General features: G+C 48.9%; 1 protein-coding gene across 3 annotated transcripts in view; it reads left to right on the top strand.

Annotated features, from left to right (window-relative positions):
* GTF2E1 (general transcription factor IIE subunit 1) overlaps positions 1 to 6544 on the top strand; it is a 52344-nt gene extending 45800 nt beyond the window's left edge. For all 3 annotated transcript variants that reach the window (XM_061365415.1, XM_061365414.1, XM_061365416.1), the window contains 2 exons: positions 2120 to 2367; positions 6034 to 6544. In XM_061365415.1, coding sequence (XP_061221399.1) covers positions 2120 to 2367; positions 6034 to 6464 — 679 coding nt within the window. In that variant the 3' untranslated portion in view covers positions 6465 to 6544. The remainder of the gene's footprint in view (positions 1 to 2119; positions 2368 to 6033) is intronic.
* The last annotated feature ends 12521 nt before the right edge of the window (positions 6545 to 19065 follow it).

The raw sequence follows: 19065 nt of genomic DNA, 5'->3' as shown, positions 1-19065 counted from the left end.
TCCAACCAACAGTGTCTCTGAAGGTGCAGAGGAAGCTCACTGGGATCTGAAAGTAGACAGAACATGTCAAGATGGTTCCACCTAAGTGTGGGACATTGAAGTAGATGGCTTCAAGTAATTAGTAATGTAGGTGTCTCTTAGAGTTATTACTTTCACTTCTGAAATGTTCCTGACTTCACATTTTGCTGCTAAATGATACCACATAGGAAAAAAAGTCCATTTCAGGCACACTTACAAGGATCTCAGTGCAAAGGTATTATCAGGCAGCTCCTGGCACTGCTGAGTATTTAGCTGTCACCCTGCAGCCGTGGGGAGGGAGAGCCTGGGAGAGAGTTGCATTGTGTATCTTATGAGGAAAGTGGATTACATAAAATCGTCAGGGAGATGCTAGTTGGAGATATCTATTGTGTGGGAAGCAGAGAGGTGCTTTTCACAGAACCACACACATGCCTGTCTTGGAGAGCTGAAAGGTAACAACACTTGAAAGAATGCCCTGGGAGGAAGGTCTCTGTGTGTCTCCTTAGGTTATATAAGCAATACAGGTGTATGAGACTTCTGCCCCAAAATTTGAGGTGGCTGTGAAGCTCTCCTAGCAGGGATGGCTGCAGGAGAGAACTGGCTACTGTGTGGGCACATGCTAACATGAGTGCCGTGGAGTATTTTGGTAACAAACCCCAGCAAGCTCACTACTGGGAAGCTGTGAGTACCCCTCAATCCAAACCGTGGCTGAACACACCAGTATTGTTTTCTGGGGAAGAGAAATCACCACCTATCTGCATATTTTCCCCTGCCAATTCAGCAGAATTAGCCCAGCAAGCAGTGGTGAAGCCCTTGCTGCATTTAAAATACTGCATATTACTCAAGCCTTCTCCAACTGCAACCTTATTTAAGCTTCTCAGTTGGAGGAAAGGTTGGTGGGTAGGTAGCAGGAATTGAATGATGCTCACTGATGAGAGCTGTCTGCTCAGCTGGCAGCAGGGCAGGGATGCTGAGTATCCTTGGTAGATTTGCTTTGGACAAGAGGAAGAGCCCAGGCAGAGCTGTTAGCTGTGAAAAGCAATAGGCACCACTGGCAATCAGGTGCCTGAAATAGTATGGTTGAGGGTGGGTGCAGTCTGCAGAGAGGAGCGTGTTTCCATTCAGCTGCTTTCCCTTACCAATGCACAAGTAACAGCACAGGCCACAGAATGCCTGTGCTCCTTGCCATCGCTGTGCAGAAAGTACTCCACCTGGCATCCTCTTTCCATCAGATCCAAGCAGGAATGTTTCTTTCCTCTATCAGTCTCCTGAGCTAGAAGGGACCCTAGAGGAAAATGTGCTGGCTGCAGCTCCTCTCAGAAAACAGGAGGCCTAGGCTTTGACTGCGTACCCTTCGCATCAGTGATACCCTTTCTGTCTCCAGCTTTTCTACAATGAAGATAGCTCTGGCTTGCCTCCTCCCACACACCATCACCACAAAAACCCCTTTGGCCAGTCCTCTGGTTTAAGGGTGCCCTCTCATCTTTGTTCTCTGCCTGGACTCCCCGGTCCTCCCAAAGCAGTGTCTGTGGACAGTACAGATCTCCTCTGTAATGCAGGAGATGTGACTTACCATGTGCATTGTCACTCACAATTCAAGAAAGGTTTGATCTGTGTTTTTCATGGTGGCTTAACTGTGGTTAATAATGCTTCTCAGGTCTAAGCATGCTGACTTTCTGGGATCTGACTTGTTTAAACTTTAGTGCTTTTTTTATATGGTATATTGTTTCTGTACGAAGGCCAAAAAGCAGCTTTTCCAAATACCACATTACTGTTCAACAGTGTTCTGCTGCTGTGACTTTTATTTCAGGGCATTCTGGGATTTTATATTTGCTTTTAAATGAGTGCATCAGCAGCTTTAGTGCTGTCTCTTCAGTGTCTGTGGTGGAAGTTGCCATAGCCTTATGCAGGTTTTCCCACTTGAGATCCCCAAGTTCCCCAAATCGGCAAGCTGGTGTAGAAATTCCTAGCACCAGATGTTGGAAATGACAATGCAAATTCTTGGTGCAGACTATGGGACATAACTGAACATAGTTTTAAGCGTTGCAGTGCTGGCTGAGGAGGGCCTTGTTCTGAATGCTGTTTTTATTTCTTTATGTAGCAAGGAGCGTGCAGCTGGTCCTGGTTCAGGGACAGCAGCTGGTCTTGCAGGTGGACACCATCGGGAAGCATGGACTACAAAAGGACCATCATATGAGGACTTGTATACCCAGAATGTTGTCATCAACATGGAGGACCAGGAAGATACCAATCGGTCTGCAGGTGAAGGAAGACCAGCCAGAGAAAGGCCTATTTGGCTACGGGAGAGCACGGTGCAGGGGGCTTATGACCCTGATGAAATCAAAGACGGTAAGAAAATTCACAGAGCAGAAGTACTGCTTTGCTTACATGATGCTTTTAGAATGCTGTCAAAACCATGTTCCCCTGTGTGTTTAGAGCTGCTGTTCCCAACACTCCAGATTTTGCCTGCTCCCCTTTGCTATGCAAAGCACCTATGTGTAGATAGACTTAAAAATTCCTGATTTATTAGATCCAGGATTGAAACTGGGGTCAGTAAAGCCGAGCTGTCCAGAAACTGGTTCCTGGGCTGCTAAGATGTTAATTATCTGTTAACGTCTTCCATGTTGAAACCTCATTGCTTCCGGATGAAGGTCTTCATCTGAAAGGCTGCCTCTTTATTAGGTCACTGCTGAAAAATAACATTTAGTCACATTCGGTGACTGTGAAGCCTACCAAAGCTACCAGCAGTGGGTTTGTGCTACCAGCCTTCTTCTTAGCAGTTGGTTTTCAAAATGTGTTTTATATAGGATCATAGAATAGTTAGGGTTGGAAAGGACCTTAAGATCAGTTAGTTCCAACCCCCCTGCCATGGGCAGGGACACCTCACACTATGAAGAGCATGTCAGAAATACAGCTTCTGGAAGTACAGTAGGAAGGTCTGTCACCATGGCAGGTGAGTCTGTATTGCTTTCTGTTTGCTCCTCATTACCTTTGCTTCTATTTTCATTCATGTTGGGCTCAGATTGTCCATGGACCATAGTCAAGATCCTGTAGCCACCAACAGAAGCATTCTGCTTTGGTAAGCGTGCTATTTAAGCTTACCACTAAAAACAGGAAGTGGAGACCTTGTATGATTTTTACAAGAGTGAATCAGTAGATGCAATATTCCAAGTCATTTCAGCATTATAGACCAAAAATGTTTATGCTTTGGAAGGGAAGATGGCAAAGGCAACTGCACAGGTGTGCATGAGACCTCGGAAACAGCAGTGCTCCGAAGAGAAGTGAAGCATACAGGCCTAGAGGAAGTGAAGAACATGGATGTGGAATAATGCTCAGAAGATATCAGATGATCTTGTTCACATGCAACGCCTTGGATCCCAAAAACATATGGATCCCAAAACATTTTCCAAATAAAGCAAGTGAGGTGATTGGAGCAAGCTCTTCCTGAAGTCTGTAGCAGATGTTGTTGTTACTCATCAGCCACGGTGAATTCTCACCCCATTTCTCTGCGAGACGTTCAAGTCACCAATTCACCTGTAGTGTTAAATTGGCTTCTTGACATGACTTCTGGTGTACACAGCATAAATGTTTCTCAGATACCACTGAGTGACATGGAGGAGGACCATATCTTCTTTCAGCATGGTGGCATCACTGCTTAACCTCCACCACTACTGAAAAATGATAGAAGGCACTTTTGTAAATAGCCTGAAATTGCTGCTGTAACACATTTCTACAACTCTTGGATGACATAAACAGGGAGAATGGAAACTTGGGACCACTGACAGACAAGATTCAGTGCTTGGATCTGGAAGGAACAGTTCTTGCAAGAGACAGCCCCACTTCCGAGTCACGAAGTCAGACTTTGTGGAGCTGCTTCAGGCTGTTGTCACTTAACAGCTCTCAATGTGATGAGCTATGATATAATTTCATGGAGGGGCTGTCCAATAGCATCTTATGCTCTGCAGTCACAAGCAGTGAGCTGAGCGCAAGGCTGCCAACACAACACCTTTATTCTCGCTTCCTATGAAGAATTTTCCCAATAATACTAGAAGATGTAGCCATCACCTATTACTACAACTTTATTTACCATTAAAACATCCTTGTCTCTGAACTGGAGGGGCATGGATTTGACAGATGGATCACTTGGTGGGTAACGAATTACCTGGATGGTCACACTCAAAGAGTTGTGGTCAGCAGCTCAAGGTCCAGGTGGAGACAGGTAATGAGTGGTGTCCCTTGGGGGTCAGTGTTGGGACTGATCCTGTTCGACATCTTTGTCGGTGACAAGTGCAAGGTCCTACACCTGGGTGGGAGCAATCCCAGGCACAGCTACAGGCTGGGCAGAGAAGAGATTCAGAGCAGCCCTGCGGAGAAGGAGTTGGGAGTGTTGGTCAATGAGAAAATGAACATGAGCCAGCTTCAGTGTGTGCTTGCAGCCCAGAAAGCCAACCGTATCCTGGGCTGCATCAAAAGGAGCGTGACCAGCAGGTCAAAGGAGGTGATCCTGCCCCTCTACTCTGCTCTCGTGAGACCTCACTTGCAGCACTGTGTGCAGTTCTGGTGTCCTTAACACAACAGGGATGTGGAGCTGTTGGAGTAAGTCCAGAGGAGGCCACAAAGATGATCAGAGGGCTGCAGCACCTCCCCTATGAAGACAAGCTGTCCAGCCTGAAGAAGAGAAGCTGTGAGGATACCTTAGAGCAGCTCCCAGTGCCTAAAGGGGATACAAGAAACCTGGAGAGGGACTTTTTAAAGGGCATGTAGTGACAGGACAAGGGGGAATGGCTTTAAACTGGCAGAAGGGGGATTGAGGTAATGTAGGCAGAAGCTCTTCCCTGTGAGGGTGCTGAGGCACTGGTACAGGGTGCCCAGAGAAGCTGTGGCTGCCCCATCCCTGGCAGTGTTCAAGGCCAGGTTGGACACAGGGGCTTGGAGCAACCTGCTCTAGTGGAAGGTGTCCCTGCCCGTGGGAGGGGTTGAAACTGGATGAGCTTTAAGGCCCCTTCCATTCTGTGATTCTATAAAACACAAGTTCAGTGAAGTTAGTGGTGCGTTTTTTTGGCAGGACCTCCATGGTTTCAGCACATCCATGCAGGTGGTGCCCAAGCTTTTCTCTGCTATAGGGTGCAGTCTGCATTGGTTATGGGGTCTTTTCAACACAGAATGAAAAAAATGCTGTGAAACAGGTAAACTAAGGAAGTCTTTCATTTAGCACTAAAAGCCAAGGGAATTCATGGTCACTCCTTTCCTGTGGCTTACCAGACATGGGTTCTTTGAATGTTGTTCCATAATACATGGTTTCCATGTACCCTGTGTCTGCCTGGATTCATCAGCTTCTCCACATTAACCCTTACAGATGGGGAGCTCAGCGGGGCAGGGCCTGGGTTTGGATCTGTATTTATGGTCTCTGCTGGCAGCACCCTGTGATTTTGGTCATCACAGCAAGTCCTTCAGGCTCTGGTCATACAACCTGGAAACAAAGGAACAAGAAGAAAGAGCTTGTGCTTGTTCACCTGTGAAACAGCACTGAGGTGCTTGTTGTATCTCTGGCAAGCATCATCATTAGGTGCCCAAATGATCCAGGCATCCGGAAGCCTGGATTTAGAACCCAAAGATTGCTTTCTGCTCCACAGTACAGAAAGTGCATCAGCCCAGCTGAGGGGCACCCGAGCTGACACCTCAGGAATGGGAGGGGGAGTCTTTTCCAGGTGCCTGCCTATGATGTGTTTGTTGCTTTCTCTTGCCATGTGCTCCTGGCCAAGGCTCCCAGCTGGGAGCCACAGTGACTCCAGGCCTCCCAGCTCCTACGAAATGTCAATACTTGCTTTGCTGTTATGAGAGAAAAAACATAACTATCTCTTGTCTTTTAAAGGAGCAGAGGAACTGGCATAGAACAAAGGTGTGACTTGGTTGAGCGTGCTCAGTGGCAGCAATTCACACGGGTCCAGAAAGCCTTCAGGTCTGTGTCCCAGAATCTCAGTGAGGAAACAATCATTCCTTTGTGTCTCTTTGCAGGGGGCAGGGATGTGGATGCCTTCCAGGAGCGTGAGGAGGGCCGGGCAGCTCTGGATGATAACGAGGAGGTGATGCGTGCCCTGCTCATCCACGAGAAGAAGACACCTTCTGCCTCAGCAGTCACTGTCGGAGGCGGCGCTCCTCTCTCTGGTCCCAATGCTAGTGACTCCGAGAGTGAGACAAGTGAGTCGGAGGAGGAATCCCCTCCCCGCCCTCCCACAACAGCCACCTCAGTGTACGGGCTGGAGGAGGAGGATGAGGATGAAGAGTTCGAGGTGGTGGCAGAAGACCCCACTGTGATGGTGGCTGGGCGCCCATACTCGTACAGCCAAGTGAGCCAGCGCCCTGAGCTGGTGGCCCAGATGACACCAGAGGAAAAAGAGGTTTACATAGCCATGGGGCAGCGCATGTTTGAGGACATGTTTGATTAACTGCTGCCCCGCCATGGCGTTTTTCATCAAGTGACTTTTTAATCCACAAACTCCCTAGTGAAACACAAGACTGAAGGGCACCTTTCCTCCCCTGTGTGCAGGAACACTGGTGCTTGGGACTGCTAATCTCAGGTATCTTGCTTACCAGAGTGGGGGAGCAGGAAGGCTGCATGTGCCAAAACGTGGGGTAGGACAAGACTCACAAGTGAGGATGAAGGTGAAAATTGCTTCAGGGTGCCCTGCACAGGCACCGCTTTAACCTTCTCCAAGGCCCCAGCAGCTGCCTCCCCCCAGTTGCTTTGAGTTGATTCTTATTGCAGATCCTATTGAAGTTCAGATCCCTGTCCACAGAGGACGAAAGGGCTCTGTAGTCTGAGCAGAGTACTCTGCAGAGGAGGACATAAATGAAATTACACTGCCTGTACCCAGTGAGGATTGAGGAGAGGGAAGCGCTCACCTGCTGATGGCAAGCTTGGGCAGGGCTTGTAGCTGAGCTCCTACCAGCCACTGGCCACCAGAATGGCTCTTTCTAAGCAGGCCTGTAGGTAGCAACCTTTTCTTGCTTCCTAGGTCTCAGCCTCTCACGGCCATTCTTTGCCAGTGTAATAAAAGCCCTTTGTGGGCTTTAACTCTTAGAGCGCTCTGGCTTATCAGGAGATACCTTAACTTTCCAGTATTGTTGCCTGTTGCTTCTGCCTAGCCCTGTCCAAACTCCAGTGTTGCAGGCGGTTCCTAGTGGTCAGGTCTGCAGCCAGGCAGTGCCAGAGGAACAGCCTGGCTACTTTTAATTTGCAGTCACACCAGGGCTGTCTCATTTTAAGAGGAATTATGCAATTCTGAATTCTGCTTGGGCACGCTCTTTCCCCATAGCACCCCATGAATCAGTGCCTAAGGAGCAATAGCAGATTTGTAATATGGTTTTTCAGAATGGGTGTGCTTTCCTATCAAGTACTGCAATAAACCAAAATGATACCAGGGTTCGTGTTCCAGAGGGCAGAGGCAGTGTTATGTGCTATTCCACTTCCCATGGGCAGCACCCATTCACTGTTCACTGAGACTGTACATTTGTTTTATACTCTCTGCTTTCTGGGTTCTGCTGACCATGTAATGCCTCCTTCGTGGTTTTATTTCCAGCTTCTGGATACTTTGAATCCCCTCTTTTTTAAAATAGGACATTATATTTGCTTTTAAAGCTGTTTTAAAGAGGAACAAATAAACAGAAACTTCTCCCCTTTGTCATTACCCGTTTGTCACGTTGGGAATGTTGTTTGCCTATCGTTTTGAGTCACTTGTTTCAAGAGAAAACATCACTTTGAGGCTCTCCTTTGAGGGATGGAGTACTTGAAATCCCGCCGCACATTGTTTCTCCTCACCAGAGCTTCCTTGACCATCTCCTGGAATCTCCTGCACTTCCAAAAAGGACATTTCATTATGGTGCTGTGGGAGGCCCTTTATGGTCAGGACTTCCACTCTCTTTCTCCTTCCTTGAGGGAAGCAAAGGCCGATGGTGGAGGTCTCACAAACATCGTATTGATAGTTGAAGTGGCACTCTTGTGTAGACAGACACCCGAGATTTGGTGTCACGCTTCTAGATCTCAAGCTGCAGGGCTGGTAAGTCAGATCCAGTGATCAGGTACCAGAAGAAAAGGTGCTGTACTGATTCTGTCTGGGTTTAATCTGGTTGAATTCAAGGTTAACATTGGAGAAAAACAGCCAGATGTGTAAGGAGACAGACAAACTGAGAACTAATCCTGAGTACAGTACAGTTACTCGTGCTTGTAACTCAGTAGCTTAGACTGAGATTTTAGTCTGCAAAATCAAATTATAGGTTTATTGAAGCTGAAGTGAAGAAATACTGGGGTTTACCACGAAAGCACTGATACTCCATCTGTATCCAGAATAATCACCTATGAAGTAGTGTTTTTACTTAATAAACACATTCAGTTTGGTTTGTACAGCAGTTGTAATCTTTGTTCTTCAGCGAGGTACGTCCTGCACATGAGGGAATCAGTGTGGTGGTGTAAAGAGCATGCCTTCCATCCCTCATCTGTCACAGGGAGGACTCGGGAGGTCAAGATACATGAGCAGAGGCTGTCAGTGTTTCCTGCCCTCTCTAACAGCTTCTGGCTCTCAGCAAGGATGGCTGCTCTGCTCCATCCCAGCCAGTTGGGGCTGTTGTTGAAGGACTGGCACTGCCCTGTCATTACAAGCACTGCTTAGATCTACAGCAGCACATACAGTCAGTAGTGCCTCTTTGTTTTCTGCAGTCGAAGGAGGGCTGTGCACGTGTGCCAGGAGAGGAAGAGTGGCCACTGCTGCAGGCAGTGCCAGATCAGTGCTAATGCAAAGGGATAAAGCCATCAATTCCAAGGAAGGTCCCAGCCATTTCCTCTGGCTGCTGGACCACATGTGCTGCATTAAGGCTAACCTAATAACACCAGGAGCATGGCTGAGCACTGAAGCCTTCCTGAGTGAATGTTCTGACTCCATTCAAACCAGTTACTGTATCTGCTTTCAGCCTCAAGTGCGTTTTATCTGATGCATGCCCTTGAGGCCAGGGCACTGCAGCTGAGGCTGGAAATCAAAACTGTTCCTTAAGCAGTTCATACTCTCTTCCCAAAGGTTGGAGGTGTCTCTCCCAGCTGGGTGAGAGCTGGCTATGTCCCTGCTCCTGTTGTGGGTCAGGGAAGCCACAGCAGTGATGTGCTCCCTGGCCCAGCATAGCATGCCAGAGCAGATCTGTGAAGCTGATGTTGATGGGAAGATAACTGTCAGTGCAGAACAGGAGTGTTTTAATCTTTTTTACTAAGCTCCCAAAACCTGGTTTCCTCCATCCAGCTCCTCCTGTGCTGCTGCCTCTTTCACACAGATTAAACAGACTGTTGCTCTCTGAGAGCTGAGGGATTTGAAGAGGAAGGGCAGGAAAACGTCATCCCCTCCTTCCTAAGACATCTAAGGAGCCCTGCCTCGGTGGTGCCTGCAGTGCCAGCGTGTGCTGGGGACACGTTGACAGGGTTGGAGGGGGGAGCAGCCTCCTGCGCTCCAGTCTCTGTCTCCCACTGTGTCCCCACAGGAGGAGAGAGAAAAATTGCCTCAGGAATCAGACGTAAGACGAAGCCTTCATGCACATGGGAAGTTTATGGGCTGGTGGAAGGACATGACAGCAGCAGGGCAAGCTGGGCTGTGTTCTCCTGGTGGGGTTGTACAGGAGGAGAAGCAGCAGCAGCCCTGATGCTCTGTTCTGGTATGTGTCAATGTAAATGGGCTCAGTCCCTTGGAGAAGGGATGTGTCGTGCAGTGCTGTGAGAAGTTATTCTGGGCTGTTCTAGGACTGGTATTGCCTTATCCCAACTGGAAGATCAGGGCAAGATAACCATGTCCCTGGCTTGTTTACAGGAGGTTTTGGGAATCGATCTAAGCATAAGATGCTTAAGCATCACCATACACTCTAGTTTCAAATATACTGACTGTGAGTCAACACAGCCTCTTCTTCAGGAGCACAGGGGCTGAAGAGCAGCTTCTGCCTGCTGAGCTGCTTCCAATACAATGAAGTGCAAGGAGATTGTCACTCACACAGTCCTGACAGGAGGCACAGCCAGATGCTTGAGCTGTTCTAGATGTGATTGCACAGAGAGCTGTGGAGAGGTCACTGCCTACAAAGAGCTGCAGCCCAAGGTGTGGGGAGTGATACCTGACTGCTGGTGTTCCTGGAAAGCCTGCAGGGAGCAGAGCAGAGAGCAGGGCTGTCAGGGACAACAACCCTGTCACTGTGGCAGAGCTATTTTCACTCCCTTTCAAAGTATTCTGGGCTTTTGCCTGTTTGGGATAGCTAAATGAGCTGCCAGAAAGTGGTTTCTTATTTACCAGCATTAATTCAATTGGGTGAATGTACCTAATTTATATTTAAACAATCAGATTTTGGAAGCGCCTGCTGTATCATTAAATAACGTATCAAGGACAGCGAGTTTGTGTGCAGCCATCCTGGAAGCAGCAGACAGAGGGTCTCTGAACAAGGTGCTTTAAATATAACAGGTATTTTTGCTTAAAATATGTTTGTGACCTAAATATAACGTGATTTCCATCCCTTTGAACAGTTGGATGCTAACGAACCAGCCAGGGATGGCAGAGAGGAGGCTGAGCAAGCTGCATGGGAAGCGACTCAGCTCCACTGCAGTGCATGAGAGACCCTGGCAGCACACAGATCCTGCCCAGTGCTGACCACAACAGCAGCAGGAAACATGAGGCTGCTCAGGCAGAGAAACAGGCAGGGATCCAGCCAAAAAACGGGTTGGTCAAATACTGTTTCATGAGTGTTAATGCCTGTGCACTCACCTGGCAAGGAGGAACAATCACGTCTCATACAGATGCGAACAGAGCCCTGACATACTGCTTCTGCTGTTTCTTCAGCTGGAATCCATCTCGCTAGCCTCTGCCATCCCATCACTTGCTGGAAGAAGAAGAGTGAGCAGTGGTAATTTTGCAGTGAGGTAAAATTGTGCATAGAGCCAAGGAGCCTGGCTCAGTGCCACCCGGTAAAGGAATCCTCCTGATCCAATGCCAAACTTGCCAGGCACTGCTAGCAGGGTCCATGCTTTTCCTATGTCCTCTTAACATACATACATACAGTATGGGGGGAAAGTATGCCAAACACCATTTAATGGCTGCAACCATCTGACCTGTGTACTCTTGGGTTTCAGTGTCTGACCCAGCCTTGTCCCATCTGGGGGACCAACAGGTTGGATCCTTTTGGTTGGATTCTCCATACCTGCCCTTTCCAAAGGTTGCTGCTCTTTGTCTGCCAGTCAGTGCTGATGGGCTCTCATAAACTCAATCCCTCTGTGATCACACACAGGTCTCAATTGAAGATGACATTTCAGCCCCTTCACCACCACCAAGCAGCTCTGTCCTTGTGCCATGGGGGAGAAGATGGGTTCAATCCATTGACTGATCCCAGAAGTTACTGTGAAGTCTTCCCTATCTCCCCCCTCTCTCATTCTCTTTTACGCTGTTCTTTCCTCACAGGTGGAGCTTGAGTAACTCTGGTCACACATTATTATTTTATTATGTTATTAGTGTCAAATTCATTTCTCATTTAAAGACAGAGCCAATACAAAATATAAAGTGCTGGGTGAGGAGGGCTTGTTCCATGGAGGTGGGAGCTTTGGGATGCAGGAGTGTGTTAGGATTATAATGAGTGAGGTTCACCCAAGGGGAGTGATTTCACCACTGGCTCAGCAATGGGCATCTCTTCCCTGTCCCATTTGACAGCTGCTGCGTGGCTCATCAGCTGCAGAGTACCATCAAGTTCTCAGTCCTCAGGGAGTAAAACAGGGCCTGGCCACAGTGTCTCTGCTCCACTCTCCCCTCCATTGCTCCTGCAGGTTGTGTTGCCCAGGGAACCGTGGTGGAGTGGATTCCATGCATCCCATGCTGAAAGTGGTAACTGTATTTTACCTTAAAAAGGTTTCTGTAATAACACAACTTGTGTTAGACCCCACTTTTCTCCAATTTCCCCCCACACCAAACAATACTGTGAGTTGCTGAATGTTTCCTTGCCATTTCTAACAGAAACCATGCTTTCTTATGAATATGAGGCCTGTAAAGTGCTTCTTAGGGAGGCATCTCTGCTCCCCCTGTGCCATCATCACAATGTTCTTCCTTTGCCATGCAATGCTTTCTTCCAAGAAGTGATGCTTTCGGCATCTCTTGGCCCTTCTGGTGATGTCAGAACATGAAAAGCATCCCCATTGCAACAGGGAGGAGGAGGAGGAAATGGTGCTAGAGGGAAATTTGGCCTTTAGAAAATGATGTGTCTTGAGAGAAATTGCACTTGTGTGCACTCCCCCGGACCACATGGGTGCTGTATCCAAGCAAAGAAACATACAGTGTGCTGAAGAGGGACTTGGTTCATGGAGCTTATATCCTGGCATATTCCCTTGCCTCAGAGCCCATTAGGAAGGGTAATATTCTCTCAGTGAGCCAGCCTCTTGGAAGGTACCCAAAGGCATCAGGAAGGTCTCAAGCCAGCAACTTCAGCAGGAACCTACAGATCCATTGGAATGATATTGGCTCTTACTTCCCCCATGTTGGAAGGTTTGGTGCAAGAACACCTCCCAGTGATGAACTGCCAAAATGAGTTTGGTGTCACATCAACCCCCCCCCTCTTTCTTCAAAGGTTTCACTTGAGCATGTTCTGTCTGTGTATGAGAAACAAGCAAATAAAGTCATGTATGGGGGTGCCCAGCCCTCCTGAAACACACCTCCCTTTGGGAATGTCAACAGGTAAAGGATTTCCTATGGTTTAGGTAGGAGATAGTGCCAAGAGCAGCAAATTGGAGTTTTTGTTATCTAGCCAGTCACATCATTGCAGCCTGTCTGAAGAACAGAAGAGCTTATCTTTGTAGATGGCAGGCATGGATTCTTCCACGTGGCCAAAATGCTACGTTTTCAGCTCTTTTAATGTGGGTTTGGGGTTTTTTTAACTCCCTGCATTCCTTTGCTCCTCATGCAGCAGGCAACACCACCTTTGGTGCGTCAGCAACCAGGTGCTATGATGAACTAAAGACCTTCCAGTTTAGCACTGTACTAATAAGCTGCTTATGGGATTGCAGTGCACATGTCACTGGAGTGTGCCCCAGGAAAGGTGGGAATCGGCCACCAGAAATCCCAGAAAGAAGCCCAAGGAATCCTGTGTGTGGAAGAACATTTGTTCAGGTGGGCACAGCAGGAGATGAATGGCTCCCTGCTTGCAGGAAGTGTCGAGTGCACTTCAAGTCCACAGTGGCCATAAAACCAGCTCAGTAATAAACAGAGCAATTCCCACTGGAAATCCACATTGGAAGGAAAATCAATCAGGCATTACTAAGGCTTTATTTATGATTCTTCTGAGTAGAAAGGGGCAGTGAACCGGAACCTTCCCCTGTCCTCTCTGAAACCCCCTTTGGTGATGCAGAAATGAACCACTCTGACCAATGGGTTGCTCTGAATGGGAAACCCAGCGTTTTTTAGTGCTAGAAAGGAGCCAAACCTTCAGTGAGACAGCAGCTGCAGGAGCCCAGCGAGAGCTGCTGTGATGGAGTCACGCTCATCCTCTCCGGCTTGTACAGGAAAGACGGAACCCACCAGATTTAAACCAGGAGAATGGAACAGGCGATTCCCAAACCTATGGCTTAATGGCAAGAAATGGAGGAGAACAGATGGTGCCAGGGGACTCCGGGTCCATCGTGCTGGTAACCTTGCCTCATGCCAGGGACTGTGGGTCAGGTAGGACCACCCTGAGCAGGCTGCAGCCAGGACCATGCCCAGAGAGCTTCTGAATATCTCCAAGGATAGAGAATCCACAACCTCTCTGGTCAACCTGGGCCAATGCTCCGTCCCCTCACAGTAAAACCATTTCCCAATGTTCATATGGAGCCTCTTGTGTTCCAGTTTGTTCCCATTGCCTCTATTCCTGTCACTGGAGAATAGCCTGGCTCCTTCCTCCTCACACTGTCCCTTCAGGTATCTACATACCTTAATAAGATCCCCCGACCCCCTCAGAAGCCTTCTCTGCTCCAGGCTAACAGCCCCAGCTCTTCCAGCCTCTCCATAGGAGAGGTGCTCCAGACCCAGTGCTGCCCCCTGTGGTACACCCCTGGCTACTGGTCTCTAACTAGACTTTGTGCCAGTGATCACCACCCCTGGGCCCAGCCCTTCAGCCACTCTTCAGTCCCCCTCATTGCTTGCGCATCCAGCCTGTTCTTCATCAGCCTCTCTATTAGGATCTTATGGGAGAGAGTGTCAGAGCCCCTCCTGAACTCCAGGTAGACAATATCCACTGTTCCCCTCATCTACGAGGCCAGTCCCTTCTTCACAGGTTACCAGGTTGGTCCAGCACATCTTCCCCTCGGTGAATCCATGATGACACAGATGTCTGCTCAGAGCTATGGATGCTTGGAGCCAGGGCTTTGCTCTCACATCTGCTCCCTTTACTGCCCAGTAGTGCTGCCTGTGAAGTTTCCCTCTCTATGGCAAGTGGAGCATCTTACTGTAGCGCAGGCTCCTCTTCAACCCATGCCAAGGAGACAGAGCAGGGGGGGTCCTATACACATTTCTGAAGCACTGCAAGACTGTGGGGCACAAACTGCCCATAGGAGTGAGAGGAAAGTGGAGAACTATCAGGAGAGCAATAAACAGGGCACTTAGCTCCTCCTTCATCACAGCCCAGCACTCAGGAGGCCTGCAGGGAGAGCTAATGGATTAAACACAGATGTTAAATGAAATCATGGAAACATTCCTCTCACCTGGCAGGACCAAGAAGCTGGGGATATAAGGAAGCGCTCCCAGTGTGTCTGGGCTATAAGAGGCAGCCAAAGGAGCAAGGCCCATGGTTGCTTTTAGCCAGCCATGGGATTTAATAGCCTGGTTTTGTCCTGTTAGCACCAAGGCCAATCCTGAAATTCCCTGAGTGTGTCCGTCAGCAATTCCAGATGGATTCAGCAGGGTGCTCCTTCTGGAGTCACTTTAGCCTGAGGAGGAGGTCAAGCTGTGTTTTATTGCACTATGGGTACTTGCTGCAGCGCTTGACCATCTCCAAGGCATATGCACAAAGCACATGAGCAAAGAACCACAGCTCTTCTGCAGCCAAAGACAGTCAAAGAGGTGGCTTGACCAGTTATTGACGTGATCTGCATAAAACCCTGCAGAGATATCCCTAAAGCGTGTGTTTGGGTCTCTGGGTGCCTTTTTATCAGAAGGAAGGCTCCAAAATGTATGGCTGAAGACAAGAGGTGATCTCTGTCCTGGTGCCATGAGCGGCTGAGCACAGATGGGAGCTCACCAGGAAGGTTTTGGTGAGTAAAAGCGCTGTTTACAACTGGGAAATGGAGGTGGAACAACGTATATGATATAATGATACACCTTAATGGAATGAGTTTTAATGCTGGCTACGTTCCTGGGCCATAGGATCTCAATTTGGTGGTGCTTTCAGCAAGGATGCAGTAAGGAAACCACCAAGAAAAGCAGTGATTTTCATCATGTCAGGAGTTTATCCAGCATCCCTGAACTGCCCTGCCCCAGGTGACTGCAGTAGAGGTGGGTATAACGGGCTTTCTGCTTTCTCTGTCACTAAGTGGAGGGGACGGCTGCACCTCCTTCTAGACCAGCTGGTTTGTAGGTGCTAACAAAGGGGGGCAGCTCTGCCACAACTGCAACTAATACTGTGAACTCAACTCCAAACCCCGAGCTTCAAGTGCTATGGGCAAAGCTAATGTGTCTGTTGGGAGAAAGCAAATGGCATCCAGAGGGACCTGGATGCACTTGAGAGGTGGCCAGTGCCAACCTCATGAAGTTCAGCCAAGCCAAGTGCAAGGTCCTACACCTGGGTTGGAGCAATCCCAGGCACAGCTACAGCTTGGGCAAAGAGGAGATTCAGAGCAGCCCTGCGGATAAGGACTTGGGGGTGTTGGTCGATGAGAAGCTGAGGTCCCTGTTCCTCTTTTCCCTACCAACTCCTGCACTCCCCTGTTCCCTCTGAGCACCACACAGCACGGTTGCCAGGACAGGAGGCTCTCGAGCAGCAGGAGTGCCATCGCACCAGATCCCTCTGGAGTCCACCTGGCTTTATGCAGAGAATTGTATCACAGAGCATCCTCATGTGCATCCTGCACAGAGCTCACTGGCTCCATGGGCTGATCCCAGTGGCTTCATGGCATGCAAAAGCAGCCAAAGTACTTAGTTATAGCAGCAATGGCTGGGCTTATAAGTCGAGCATCCAAGCCGTAACACCACCATTGAGATGGCAGTACAAGAGCCAGCTTCCATGTGTCTATCTGCAGCTCAGCAAACCCGCAGCCTGGACAGACGACCTGTGAGAAGCTGGGATTTTGTGCTATTTCTAAGTACGTGTGTCTCCATCACAGCAACCCACTGCTCTGCTTGGTTAAGAGGCACCATGGCACGCTCGATCACCCATCAGGCACTGTCAGTGGAGGAGAAGGCTGCTGCAGGCTGCTCCAAGGGTACGGTGATGCTGTGAGGGCAGGGGAGGAGCAGATCCTCAGGGAAGAATGGGAAATCATCACTCAAAGGGATCACGCTAGCTCTGCTATCAATTGATCCAGACACCTTTCACAGACCTTCTACATGCAGACACCAATGGGTCTCAGCTGTGATTCTTCTTCCAGCCTGTGCTGGTGGCAAATGCCTATGGAGGGGCTTTGAACAGAAGGGTTCAGCTGCATCAGTGTGAAATCCCTGCCGCACACAGGGCTGATGTCTGCATCTGCCTTCCATTCCTACAGCAGCTCCTTCCCTTCTCCCCTCTAACAAAGACAAGCACTGTGTTTCTTGAGGAGGCTGCAGTTGCCCTGGCTCTGGCTTCACACAGCCCTCTTCCTCTGCCCCCATTAATCTTCCTGTAAATCGGATCACAATGAAAGGGAAGTGGCAGTGTAACTTCATTGTCCTCTGGGCACAGTGAGGTGCAGGGGGATGCTGGCAAGGAGGAATCCAGCTCATCGAGATGCCTTCTTTATTCCCCTGTATTTTACTTTAGGGAGGTATCAGCATCATCTTCCTCTCTTCAGGTCCCTGCTCATGCTGAGCAGGAATGAATCACTGAGGTTTACTGTGCTGCATCTTCCCCCATCAGGAGAACGAGAAGATGAGGAGGTCCTCTCTCTGTACTGGCTGTAGGGGTGGGGAATAGGGACTAATGAGGCAATCACTGCACAGAGCTCTGCGATATGAAGTTCCCTCATAGTGGCTAGGGGCTGAGGCCCACACAGCAGCCCCCTTGGGCAGGAAGGCACCTCTGTGTCACTGTGCTCTTTGCCCCATGGTAACACAGATCATGGTGCAGCTCTTCCATCAGCAGCTCTGCTGCGATACCTGCTGTGCTGCACAGGGCAGTAGCAGGCAAATGGACTATTGCTGCTCTGCTCTGGGTGATGCACGGTCATGGGTTGGGCTGTCTCCTTTGTCCTTGAGGTTTTCCTCAAAGGTCGTCTCTTTTCTTCCCCTTCTTTGCATTCCACTAAATCCTTCTCCAGTTTCTAAAATAGAAATAGTCACGAGAACAGGGAGATCCCATTAAAGCTGCACTTCACAGGGAGCTACGAGCTGGCACGAAAAGCTCAAGGAAGGTGTTGAGCTGGAATTAAGGGACACTGACACTTTTCTGCTTTGATCTTAGGTGAATTTATCCTCAGAGACTCCGACATGTGTGAGCTCATACACAAGAGATCAGAAGCAGGGGCCTCCTGCATGGAGGTGGAGGACACTGCACAGCTTCCCCTTGCCCAAATGGCTGGAACAAGATAAGGGGGGGGAGTGGGGCAACCTCAACCCTCTCTGCAGGAGGTGGGAAAGGGGAGCTGCAACCTCATACAAAGTTGTCAGGCACAGTACTACAGCTTTGTAACTGTGGTTTGCTAGCACTGGAACCTATGGGCTGTCTTGTGTCTAAGTAACTTTACTGGCATTTGATGCTAAAATGCATGGTGTTGCTCGTACTTCCTGGTGGTTCATCTGTTCCACATTGAAATATGAACATTGTTATTCCTTCTCCTCATTGTTGATTAACAGGCAGCCTCAGAGGGTGGGCAGAGCACATCTGCTTGGTGCAGCTCCCTGCCTGGGGAGTCCGATGGTGGAGAAGCAGAAGCGAGCCTGCAACCATGCCCTTGGCAACACAGCACAGACTCACAGCCCGAGTACTAGAGCAGTAGCAGGAGGAAAGTGTGTCTGATTCCTTTACAGGATGTGATTTCCATGCTTATCACACAGTGGAAAGTGGAATAAATAGAATTAATGAGCTCTTGGGACCATTGCAAACAGTGTCACTAGAAGTTCCTAGGCAGGAGCTGCACTTTCCTACTCTAAGTGCTATTAAAGGGGTCACCGAGCATGCAAACAAGGGAAATCCTGCTGGTATCCTACACTTTCTCCCACCCATTAAATGCTCACAACCAAACTAAGGATGAGATTGGAAGCAAAGGTGGGAAGAAAAGTTCAGCTCCCCCACTGGAGAGAGGATGGTCCGGAAAAACATCACTGCTGCCTCTGGAAGACTGAGCAGAATTCAGAAGTGATCATAAAGGGACACGGAATTCTGGCAACTACCCAGAGAGGAGCAAGGTACGGAGCAGAACCCTGTAATCACAGGGTATGCCCATATCTTGGAATATGGGCTGCTGTCCTCCGTGTTACATCGTTCTCAAAGGGGATGACAAATCCCACGGGATTACTGTCACTTCAGTGTCTGACTTCCATGTCTCTCACTCAGGGACCTGCCTCATCTGTTTTCAGCCTCTAATACCAGCACACTTTGAGGGAGTGGAATGTACTGAGGAGCAGTGATGGAGTTGGGAGGACCCAGCAGCACTGCTAGGTCCTGGAGTCAGACAGAAGGAAGATGGAGAACAGTCACTCTAGGAGGAGAAACTAAATCAAGACAAAAAAGAAGCTGGTAAATCCCCCAGAGGAAGCATTGTTCACTTGGTTATGTGATTACACTGGATGTCTCTAGTTCTTGGTCACGTTGCTGGTCTCAGGATAAGAAGTTTCCATCTCCCTTGCTGGCCCATAACCAGACTGGGGATTTTACAGGAATTTTGTAAGG

Source organism: Neopsephotus bourkii, unplaced genomic scaffold (assembly GCF_033783945.1).
Source record: "Neopsephotus bourkii isolate Nb327-2 ecotype Australia unplaced genomic scaffold, CSIRO-AGI_Nbou_v1 NB_1287, whole genome shotgun sequence".
NCBI classification, from domain to species: Eukaryota; Metazoa; Chordata; class Aves; order Psittaciformes; family Psittacidae; genus Neopsephotus; species Neopsephotus bourkii.
Note: the sequence above shows the minus strand (reverse complement) of the source record. Positions and strands in the feature narration are given on the sequence as shown.